This window comes from Solanum stenotomum, chromosome 10, assembly GCF_019186545.1.
Source record: "Solanum stenotomum isolate F172 chromosome 10, ASM1918654v1, whole genome shotgun sequence".
Classification (NCBI taxonomy): Eukaryota; Viridiplantae; Streptophyta; class Magnoliopsida; order Solanales; family Solanaceae; genus Solanum; species Solanum stenotomum.
Window position 1 is genome coordinate 51,502,400 of NC_064291.1, and position 12,967 is coordinate 51,515,366.

At 26.6% G+C, this 12,967-nt stretch overlaps 2 protein-coding genes across 2 annotated transcripts in view; one reads left to right on the forward strand and one right to left on the reverse strand.

Annotated features, from left to right (window-relative positions):
• The window catches only part of LOC125841392 (lon protease homolog 2, peroxisomal), a 369,735-nt gene that overhangs the window by 279,548 nt on the left and 77,220 nt on the right, over nt 1-12,967 (reverse strand). The gene's annotated exons all lie outside the window — the stretch shown is intronic.
• LOC125843131 (uncharacterized mitochondrial protein AtMg00810-like) lies at nt 1,184-1,651 on the forward strand. The gene has a single exon (XM_049522353.1). It carries the CDS (start codon nt 1,184-1,186, stop codon nt 1,649-1,651), a length of 468 nt encoding a protein of 155 aa, XP_049378310.1.

Sequence of the window (12,967 nt, forward strand, 5' to 3'; positions counted from 1 at the left end):
GGTTGTAGGCCCGGGTAACCGTATCGAGGGGTTGGTACCTTGGTTGCCTAGTACGGGGGGTAGTAGGCCCGTATAACCATATCGAGGGGTTTGTACCTTGGTCCCTAGCTCGGGGGGTGGTAGTCCCGGGTAACCACAGTGAGGGGTTTGTACCTCTTTCGCCTCTCCAAGGGGTTGGTAGGCCTTGGAAATACTATATTGATGGTCACTCGCCACACATGTACTACGCCCCACTAAATATGATTTTTATGTAAGCATCATTATACATATCATCTCATTAATATGCTATCTATCGGGTATGATTATGCATTTTGCCTATGATGTCCATCTATTGTTGCATTGCATTGCATCTCATACACTTAGTACATTCAAACGTACTAATGCATACTCTATGCCTACATGATGTCACCATGTAGGAACCGGAGCATCGCTTGACCATCCTCCTTCGCGTAGCTAATACGATTTTCTATCGAGGTTATTGGTGAGTCCTTCATTCCGGGGACGTTGCTTATGATCCCTTGCTATGTATAAGACTTTTCCTTTTTAGTTATGTATTGACTATGAGGGTGAGCCCGGTAGTTTGTCTTAGCCCCCGCGAAGTACCCATGTTTAGAGGTGATGTTGGACAAGTTGTGTATTATGCTTGAGCTTGACTCATCTATGGTATTTATGTATCATTCCTTTTTTTTTCTCTTGCTCCTTTAGTCCCGATTTCCCCCTTGATTATGCTTATCGCTTATGGTCATTTTAATTGCTTCCGCAACCAAGGATGTGTAATGATACGCTATGAGGCTTGTTTGGGGTTCCTTCGGGTTCCCCATTCGCCGGTCACGTTTAGGCCCTAGGCTTGAGTCGTGACAAATGTCTTACTAAATAATGATCTACAGGATAAAATATACATGACCTTGCCACAAGGATTTACCAGTCAGGGGGAGAAGAAAGTATACAGACTGGTAAAGTCTTTATATGGTCTTAAACAAGCACCAAGACAATGGAATCAAAAGCTTAAAGAGGCATTACAAAAACTCAGTTTTAGTCAAAGTCAGCATGATCATTCTCTGTTTACAAGAAAAACCTCTGAAGGAACTACAATAATTTTAGTATATGTTGGTGAAATCTTGGTTACAGGAAGTAGTCTTAAGTTGTTAAGGAAACAAAAGAAGCCTTACAACAAGTATTCAAGATGAAAGATTTGGGAGAATTAAGATTTTTTCTCGGAATAGAGTTTGCAAGGTGTGAGGCTGGAATGGTTATGCATCAAAGGAAATATGCACTCCAACTGATTGTTGAAATTGGATTATCTGGTGCTAAGACATCAGGCACTCTTATGGATGTGAATGTCGAGCTAACATCAAAACAATATGATGATCAAACAAAGGAAAATCAAGGAGACAAGCTTGTAGATCCAAGTGCCTATCAAAAGTTGATTGGAAAGCTTCTATATTTGAACATGACTAGACCTGATATTTCATTTAGTGTGCAAACATTAAGTCAGTTCTTACAGCAACCTAAAAAATCCCACATAGATGCTGCACTAAGAGTAGTCAAGTACATCAAGAAGCAAACAACATTATCAAGGAGTTCAGCTGAAGCTGAGTACAGAAGCTTGGCATCTACTGTAGCTGAATTAGTATGGTTAGTGGGTTGCTAAGGAGTTCGGATATTGAAATAACTCTTCCAGTAAACATATACAGTGATAGCAAGTCTACAATTCAGTTAGCAGTCAATCCAGTCTATCATAAACGTACCAAACATATTGAAATCGATTGTTATTTCATTAGAGAGAAGCTGCAACAAGGGTTAATCAACATCAGTTATATACCAACTCAAAGTCAGCCAGCTGATGTTCTAACCAAAGGACTAAATAGAGTATAACATGCGCTCTTATTTTCCAAGCTAGGAGTTCTAAACATATTTGCTCCTCCAAGCTTGAGGGGGAGTGTTGACAGAAATAAGAGTTTGTAACTACTCTTCAAGTTTACAGTTAGGAGTTGGTTAATTTGTTATAAAGTTGTTAGTTACATTCTAGATCTAAGGATAGAATGAGAAGTACATGTATAAATAGTTGTGATACAACTTTATTGAATATAACTTTTTCTTCTCAAATCTACGAAAGATTAATCTTCTGTTCTTCTACAAACAACTCTATAAACCTTCAAAGTTTTGCTTCGCTAGATGTTTTGTTTTGTTTTTAAAGGAATTAATTTAAAATTTTAAACAATAATGAGAGCATTAAATTCTTTAAAGACACACAATGAAGATAGTGGATTCAGAATTAATTTGATTTTACTACTTTAATTACATATTTTGCTTTAAGAATCCCAAAGATAACAATAGATTTGGAGTAAGTTATTGTTCATAAAAATAATTTATTTCTCAAAACAAATTTCCTACTAAAAATCTAAATTAATCGAATCTCAAAGTAAATAACGAACACCTGTAATAACTTTTTTTTTTTAAAAAAAAGCATATTGTACGTTACTCATACGTATAGGGGGGGGGGGGGGGTAATCATTTTTTTTGTATACAAATAATAGGACAAAACGTCCCGAAAATAAAAAAGAAATAAAACACTTTGGTGAATTAGTTTATGCCACAATATACACACTATTAGTGTATGTATTTTATATATATATATATATACACACATTTTATACATATATGATAACAATCAATTATATAAATTTAAATGTTGAACTTGATATAACATTGATTAACATTGACATAAAAGTATTTGCTGATACAATTAATCCACTAATACAAACTGTATTCGTTAATACAATTGATATAACATTGATACAAATGATAAAAATAAATTATACAAACACAAATGTAGTTGAACTTGACATAATTGTATTGCTGATACAATTTATTCATTGATACAAATTATATTTGTTAATACAATTGCATTCATTGATACAAATTGTATTCATTGATACATATGCATACTAATTAAGAAAAAGTACGCAGATAAGCAAACATATATTAGTTAATTAGTTAACATAGCTACAGTTGATTAAATTATCATTCACCACTAAGACACAATCATAATTTCCACGTCCAGAATTTGTATAATTTGGCTTCTAATTGTGTAAATCTATAATTTTTCAGTTCCTAATTATTGGGAACCAAAATTTTCCTAATTGTATAAATCCAGAATTTGTATATGTTTACCCTAGCTTGTATATAATTATCACGTTGGTACATTTAATTTGTATAAATTCTGAAAAATTCCTAAATGTATGAATTCAGAATTTGTATATACTTGGTTTTTTACCTTGTTTGTATATTGACAAGCGAATTATACAACGGAAATATCCATAACAAACGAAACTATAGCTATGAAGTGTTGTCAACTGTAGCTAATGAGACTTATTAGGTTTAATTTGTTTGTTATTTATGAAATTTCTTCTAATTACATATACATAATTATCTAGCATGTATACAAACACAAACACTGATATATATACATACTAATTACATATATACAATTATCCAATAGAAATACAAATACAATTCACATCTCTCCTCTCTCTACCTTCTCGCTAACTCGCCTCTCTCCTTCTTCTCCCAATCTCGCTCGCCTCTCTCCCCTTCTACCATATAACTGGGAATTGTAATTAAACAAACTATAGTTATTTTGTCTCATTATATATATATATATATATATATATATATATATATTGAATTTCTTCACACATTTTTTACCTTTTTTTATTTTAAAACCTTTTTAGTAAAAATTTTAATTCCGCCACTAACTCTTGCTTGTAAAATAGAGAAAGACACCAAACAAGTAGAGTTATTAACGTTGCAAAGAGGGAGAGCCACAAATTAATCACAATAGGAAAATGACAAACAATTAGCTCTCGTTTTAGGGGACCCTTTATGATAATAATTTCAAAGGGAAAAGGAAGAGGATTCCGGAAAGAATCAGATCATAAAATTTTAATACGTAATGTTATTTTGTATTTATATCCGAGATTATTTTCACAATTTAAATTCATGATATTCTAATCATATGACTTTAGTTTTATTAGTTACTCAAGACTCTTCCTTATATACCATCAAACAAAGTCATATATAGGTCCTTGTGGGATTAATATGAAGGGAAAAGAGTTAAAAATGTCCTTAAACTATGTGAAAGGAATAAAAATACATCTGTTTATAATTTGGCTCAAAAATATTCTTGTCGTCAATATTCTAGTTCAAAAATGCCCTTGCAATCAATATTTTGGTCCATAAATGCCCTTATAGTTACTAAATGGGTCAAAAATGCAATTTTCCGAATACATATATTTTTTTTTTCTTCTTTTCAACACATCTTCTTCCTAAATAAAATACTATTAACGAACCACGTTCTTGTTTTCTTTCTTTTAAAATCACTTTAACAAATAAAAATGTAAGAAATATTTTTTTCTTCTTAATCTCATTATATCAATTAAAATAGAATAACTTTATGTACCCTTTCGACAGATAATATATGTCATATATATAAGATCATAGTATATCCATCATTAATTTATATTTATATAACGATAAAAAATAATTATAATAAAATAAGAAATATTTTTCATTTTTTATTTTATTTTCTGAATTGAACTAAAATAAACAGTTGCCAATTTTTTTAAAAATATTATTAGAAAAAAATGTGTTAAAAATAAAATAAACAATATAATTATTTGAAAAAAAAAGTATTTTTGACCCATTAAATAACCATAAGGGCATTTTTGGACCAAACTACACACGGGAGGATATTTTTTGTTTCTTTCGTATAGTTTAAGGGCATTTTTTACCCTTTTCCCTATAATTAATAAGTTACAAACGATCTAAATTACAAGGATGATATTGTTTAATAGTACTCCTACTAACTTACCTAAGATGTTTACTATTGGAGAATATCATAATAATTGTAGTATTTGATTTTAATGTATGTGTGCTATAATTGTTATAGATCTTCTGATTTTTTTAAAAAAAATTAAGGGTTTTTGAGCTTGTTATTGGATTTGGTAGTCTTAATCTTGAGTTGTATTTTGAACTTGAGCATTTTTGTGGCGTTTGATCCACGAGCTCTCTGACAATTTTGTTAGAATTCTGGTGCATTTTTATGAATTATAAGGTTTCCTATTATATATAGTTGTATGAGAAAGAGTTGTGATGAGGACAAGCTTCCTTCGGTCAATCTGATTTAAGTAATACGACGATATTTGATTGGTCGAAACATGTCACTTGTACACAAATGACATGTTTTTATTGGGTTTTGATTTGGCTAGTGGCATAATTCATTGGTTTCTTCATTTGACTTGGCATGCTACATCATTTGACACGTGATATCAATTTGGACTTCTAAAATAAGATGACATATTGACCTTAGCAATATGGGTTCGTCATTCGTAATTTAATTTGACGGATTAGCCTAATAAATTTAAATTTAATATAATATGTTTATGATTCATATTCAATAAATTTTAAATGATTATCATGAATGTAGACTGTAGATGGGACTATTTCATTTTGAATTTGAACTTTTCCTGTTCTCATTTAGTAACAAGCTCTATATAAGAACATTTACATGATAACAAATAATCAACTCAAGAGGATAACGTTTAATTTCCTCCACAAAATATTACTAGGCAGAAATTAAATGGGACGCACATATATAGACTTAAAAAAAAATAGCCAAAAAAGGCCAAAATCTATCAATTCACCTAATAGCTGTGACAAATTGGTATTTTCTCTCCAATTAAAATAAAGATTTCAACAAAATCTTTCGGTACTCTTTATGTTTTCATGTTTTTATAATAGTGAACTTATCCGCGCTTCGCGCAGTTATAAAAAATAATAAGATGTCGTTATGTATTTATCTAGACATATAATTGTTTTCATAGAGAAAAATATTTTGTTAGTAGTTAGATAACTTCCAACAAAGTCATAAGTTACTCTTTTGAACTAAAAAATATAATTAAAATTACGACAATAATTTTTTTTGTATAAAATAAAAAATAAAGAGAGATCATAAAGAGAACTATAAAAAAAAAAAGAATGCAACATTATCTTTACCCTGGTTACTATCCTAATCATTAAGAAATAAAAATAAAAAATAAGAAATCAATACACAATCTTCCGAACTCTTGTCGACATCCATTTCCACAAGTCGATCACCAATCAATAGTTTTATTCTTCGAGTCAAATTAAAGAATGAATCAAATAAGTATCGTAAACATAACAATTTAAAAGGCTAATATGATCACTTGTCCAAAGTCTTACAATGCTTTTATTTATAGGACTATAATATGAATAACAAATAATGTCAAGAATATGACTATTAATTATTTAGAGATTATGATAATAAAATCATGAGAGTAATGTAAATAATGACCATTAAATTTTGTATTAAAGAATATAAATGAATAGTTAATTGACATATTTATTATTCTACAATAAAAAATAGAGAATTTACAAAAATAAAAAAAGAAGAAAGTAAATAGAATTCTTAGCCAAAGATTATAATAAAGATGAAAAATTCAAGAGACTCAAGATATTATTGTGTAGATTTTAGTGTTATTTAAAACTTTTAATGAAATATTTTATAATTGAAAATTCATGGGAAAAAAAATTATATTTAGACATTTTAGAGGAACTAAAAAAAAAAAAAGAGAAGAGACAATTATGTCCAACAAAGTCACAAGTTACTATTTTGAACCAAATGAAATTATAAATTTACGACAATCAAAACTTTATATAAAATACAAAATAAAAAGAAATCATGAGAGAACTATAATAAATAACTAAATAAATAATAATACAACATCATTCTTACAATCTTAATTATTAAAACATTAAAAAAAATTATGAAATCAATGTACAATCTTCCGAGCTCTTGTCGATATCAACTTCCACAAGCCACAATCACCATTCAATAGTCTTTATCTAATTCTTCAAAAACCAAAGCATCAACATAATAAACACTAAAAACATGATAACTTAAAATGCTAATGTACGCATTTCAACAAAGTCTTACAATATCTCTATTTATACGACTACAATATAAAATACCAAATAATATCATGAATATGACTATTAATTATTTTAGAGGTTATAATAATAAAAATTTATGAGAGTAATGAAAATAAAGATCACTAAGTTTCACATGAAATGACTTTTTAATAATTTGACACTGAGTGTTTGATATAAAATTTTGCATTACTTGAAACTCTTGCCAATTTCTTACAATAAAATTCAAGTAATAAAAAGTACGACTTACATGTAAATAAAAAAGGAAAGTAATTATATCTTTCCATCAATAATCTTGCGGGAGCTTGTTTAAATTTTCTAACTAAATTGTCAGATTGAAATTTGATCAGTTTATCAAATATCATGGAAAAAATGATTTTTCCCATTCAAAAAAAAGACACATGCAATAAAAATATGTAAATTTCATATTAGTAAAAAAATTGAAAGCAATATATAAGCTATAAAATGCTATGTATTAAGTTACAAAAAAATTGTGATTCTTGATCAAAAGATGAGCAAGTTTCACCTAGTTAATTCCTATTCCTAACTCAACTAATAAATTTGATGTTGTAACAAAATTTTCTAATGCCTCTATTTATAGGACATAATATGGAATGCCAAAAGATATCATGAATATGACTCTATGAATATGAATTAGGAGTTATGATTATCAAAAGTTCTTAGAGTAATGAAAATAAAGACAATTAATTTTTTATATTAAAGAATATGAATAAGTGGAGTAGTAATTGAGACATTCATTTTATACGATAATAATTAAAAAATAAAAAATTTGTCAACCAAAGATACAAAAGATGAAGAATATAATCATCTTACATTTCTCAAAATAGGTTTTTATAAGTGTGATTTTAAGGAGTTATAAATTTATAAATTAAATAATTTGAAGGTTATGAATATGAAAGGTTAGGAGTTATAGACCTTACTAAATTAATTAAGATTTAAATTTATGTAATTGAAGAGGTGTGTATTAAAGAGATGATTTTATAAAATAAAATAATTGAAAAAAAATAGACAAGATGTCAAAAAAATCACTTAAAAGATAAATAAAATCTTTGGCCATTGAGAGGTGTCACATCACTTTTTCATTATCTAGCTTTATATAGATATATAGACTAGTGAACTTAATCGCGCTTCGCGTGGTATGTTAGTAAAATTTAAAAATATTATTTTGTAAATTAAATTGAAACAAATGAGAGAATTTAGTTTGTGTAGAGCTACAATGTTTTATTAACAAATGATACCAAAGAACAAATGAATTATCAAGATAAGTTGAAACACCACTAAAAGTAATCATGAGAAAAAAGTAATTGACATTTTGAATTAGATTTGCCCCGTAAAAAAAAAAAATGACTATGATCCTATTTTGTGATATTGACTTCTTCATTCTTTACTAAGGACATGTTACACATTTTAAATTTGATAAAGACTAATTTATTTAAAATGATGAGTTCAACGAAATAGTACAATTATTCTTATACATGACCAATATCAAATTACTCTTCTTTTTATTCTAATTAACTTTTGAGAACAAAAGAGACAAACTTAAGATATAATATTAATTTCAATTCCTTGACATGTAGTTAATTTAGAATTTTCAATTTAAAAATAAAATAGAAGATAAAATATATAGTTGAACATAATAACCTTCTTTATATTTTTAACATAGGAATAATATTGTCTTAATTATCCACAGACAAATATTGTTAAGCTTAATTTTAACTCTCAATTGTATATAATAGCACCTAAATGACAAATACAATGCTATCATTCATATATACTTCTATATGACAAAAAAATAAAAATAAAGTTGCTATTAAAAATACTTTTTCTTTAGCTAAACTTATAAATTTATAAAGATGAATGATGCATGAAACACATTAATATGACCATTGGATTGAAATAATTTTTTATTTTATTTAAAAACTGATAATGAAAATTTCAAACACAACTTTCCAACTTGAAGTTGTATTTCAAGTTTGAAATTATTTTTCCCACTTTCCACTTTTTAAGTTATATTTAATTAAGCAAATTCAAGTATAAATATTATTTCAAATATTATTTGCAATAAGTATAACAAAACACGTCTCAATAATCTTCCTAAAAAACAAATAACATGATTTTAAAAAAAATATATATGTCCGATCGAACACCTACTTAAAAGGTGAAAAAGTTATTTTAGGTTGTGAATGGACTTTGCATATTTAAAATTATATCTCGAATAAAGAATTTTATAAGAATAATATTTTGCATCATCTTTACTCTTACGTTCTTTCTTCCTTGTTTACTATCACATCAATCACCCATTGAATTTCATTTTAAATAATATGTAACCCATGAAAATTCACCATTACATGCAATTAAGATCAATATTAGAAAACAAACAAAGTAAGTAAGGACATAATTAAAAAAATCAAAAAGAAATATAAATATTGGCAAAGAATATGGCATCATAAATAACCTTTACAATTTATAGAACTTCAATGTAATTTTTAAATGTGTTTTGCTTATTTTCAACACAGGTTCTAAGCTTTTAAGTATAAGGCAGTGTTTAGATTGATATTTTAAGTGATTTATAAACGAAAGGCAAAAGTTGGAAACACTCAACTTTTGGCTTTTGACTTATTTTTTAAAATTCTTTCAGTTAAGCATGTTTTGTATTTCTCAAACATTTTCAAAACTAAAAAAATAAATTAAAAGCCAAAAATAACTTAAAATAAGTTAATTCAAATACCTTCTCCAAACACACCCTAAGTAACGTGACTTTTAAAATTTTAAATCAGTAATGGTTCTTTCCCTTAATGATGCAATTATTGGAGAGAATGGTTATTATGAGGAAAGAAATAATTATAGCATTAACTTTCGGAATTGAGTTGTAGTTATAGCCTTAACTGAAAATGTAATGGCATGTTTTCTTTTATATTTTGGATTCAACAAACTTTTTAATTATAATGCAAGAAAAAAACTTTAAAAATTGAGAAATTAGTTAAATATCTTGCTTGTTTTTTTTTTACATATTCCCCCTTTTAATTGAACAGTATTAAATGTATATAATTACTTTTAAAAAATTGACAGATTAACTTTATTTTTTTGTACAACTAATTTAAGAAACATATAAAATGTTGATCAATTTTTTAAAAAAAGGAAAATCTAATTATGTTTTAAAAGAATTTGCAGTTCCTATTAAATTATAATAACTTATTTCAAGGAATACATAAATAAAAGGAAAGTAAAAATAAAAAAGAAAGGAAAAAAAGTGATTTAAGAAAATTATATAAATAACATTAAAGATGAGATTAAGGTAAGAAAGTAAAAGAAATTAATAGTTATTGGTTATAGGAATTAAATATGGCCATTTTTTATATTTTATAAAATTTTAAGATAAAAAATTTTAGTCTATTAAAATTAGAAAAAATTGTCAAAAATAAAATAAAATTGAGGCGTAATTTTTTTTGGAGAGTAGCTTCATTTTTGAGGAATTATTATTATTATTATTATTGTTGTTGTTGTTGTTCAAAAAAATTATATAAAAATAGAAGAAGAGGCGAATCAAATTCTGTAAAATTTGTTTTGCAATTCTTGTTCAGTGATAATAACTTATTTCTAGGATGAATAAATAATAAACAAAAACAAAGAAAGGGAAAAAAAAGTGATTTGAGGAAATATTATCAATAACATTAATGATGAGATTAAGGAAAAGAAGTAAAAGAAATTAATAGTAGTAATGATGGTAGAAATTAAATATGATCATTCAATTGTTGTTGTTGTTGTTGTAGGAAATAATATCAATAACATTAATGATGAGATTAAGGAAAAGAAGTAAAAGAAATTAATAGTAGTTATGATGGTAGGAATTAAATATGATCATTTAATTTTAATATTTTATAAAATTTTAAGATAAATTTTCCAGTCTTTTAAAATTAGAAAAAAATATCAAAAATTAAAATAAATATCGAGGCATAGTTTTTTTTGGGAAGAATAACTTCATTTTTGAGCAATTATTTTTAAAAAAGTCAAAATAATTCATAAAAGATAATAATTATTAATATTAGATTAAGATGAGTGTCACATCATATTTTTTATTTCAACTTATTATTAAATATAAATATAAACCATTAACAGAAGAGATGATTAAGAAATAATAAATCAAATTCTGTAAAAATATATGTACAATAATTCAAAGCTATTTTGAGTTTTTGTAATTAACTTCCTTCCCTTGAAAAAATGAAAATGTAAATATGATGGAGGGCTCACATGGCGCTAGCTTTCGTAGAGAACTGCTTGATAGGACTATCCTTTTACACGAATTTTTAATCTGGTCAGTTGAGCTGAATATAATTAAAAAATTTCATAGCGGAAGACATACACAAATCCATTATTAAATGGATATAAAATTATAATTTGAAGGAAAAATAAATAACGCAAGGATTATTGAAAAATAAAAAAATGATTTAAGAAACTAATATAAATAACATTAATATGAGATTAAGGTAAGAAAGTAAAAGTCATTAATAGAATTGATGATGAAATGAACTAAATATAATCATCTTTTCTTTTAAAATTAAAAAAAATGCCGAAAGAAAACTATAATTAAAAATAAATAAGAAAAATAAAATAAACTTTAATTAAAGGCATATAAAAAATTAAGACAAAATAAAAAAATAAAGGAATTAATAGAATAAAGAAGTTTAAGGAAATAATATAAGCACCGATTTTTTTTAAATTACAAAAAAGATTTATTCTCCTCCAATTTGATATGAATTTCATAAATAGATTGATTTTCCTCCAAATAAATCTTCTTACCCCCTTGAAGCAATAATCACTCTTCCCGTTAATTTTCAGCCAAATTTAAAAAGTTTCTCTCAATATATATCTCCTTGTAGGAGGAATGGTCATTCTTTTAAAAAGTCTTTATTTTAAAGAAAGACTTTTGCTACATGACATTTCTCCTTCCAATATCTCAATAAAAAACATGAGATACTTTCTCTTTTCTTAAAAAATTACAAGGCCTAGAAATTTGTTAGACATTTCAACGTTGGAATTTGATATCCGTATATTCTTCATCATCGTCGTCGTCATCATCATCATCACACCATCAGAAGAAGAATGAGAGGCAAAGTGAATGATTTCATTGTTGTTAGTTAAAAAGCCTAGAAATTTGTTGGACATTTCAACGTTGGAATTTGATATCCGTATATTCTTCATCATCGTCGTCATCATCATCATCACAACATCAGAAGAAGAATGAGAGGCAAGGTGAACGATTTCATTGTTGTTAGTTACAAATACTCAAATACGTTTACTTTATAGGCTAAACAAATATAAGCAGTTATGAAAAATGAAAAGTTTTTTTATCTTTTCATCTTCCATTACCTAAATATATTAGTGTAATGGAAGTTTTTTTTATCTTTTCATCTTCCATTCACTTAAATGTATTTTAGTGTAATGAAACTTTTAAAGAAATGTGATTAATTAGGTAATGCATTTAAATACTTTCAATTTTTTGAAAATACAAATAAAAATAGAAAAGAACGATAAAATTTTCAAAAAAAGGAAATAAAAGATAAATAGGAATGCTGGTCATAGAGAGGTGTCACATCAGATTGTCTAGATTCAGCTTTATATATATATATATATATATATATATATATAGAGAGAGAGAGAGAGAGATAGATAGATTTGACCTTGGAATACCGATTTTGGATGATTTGATGTCCTAATTTCAAAAATTAAACTATCCCATGATAATAATGACAATAATATATTCAGTAAAAAATTTATAATGAAATTCGAAAATCAAAATGACATATACGTAAATCTTACTGATAATTTTTTTTTTATTATTTTTATTTCTAATAGGTTCTAAACTCAGTCAATTTTTATTTTTTTTTAAAAAGCATATTTGACTAACGCAAAAATAAAAACTACGACAACAACAACA

Coding starts and splice junctions, on each gene's coding strand:
- LOC125843131 (XM_049522353.1), top strand. CDS start 1,184: ATGAAAGATTTGGGAGAATTAAGATTTTTTCTCGGAATAGAGTTTGCA.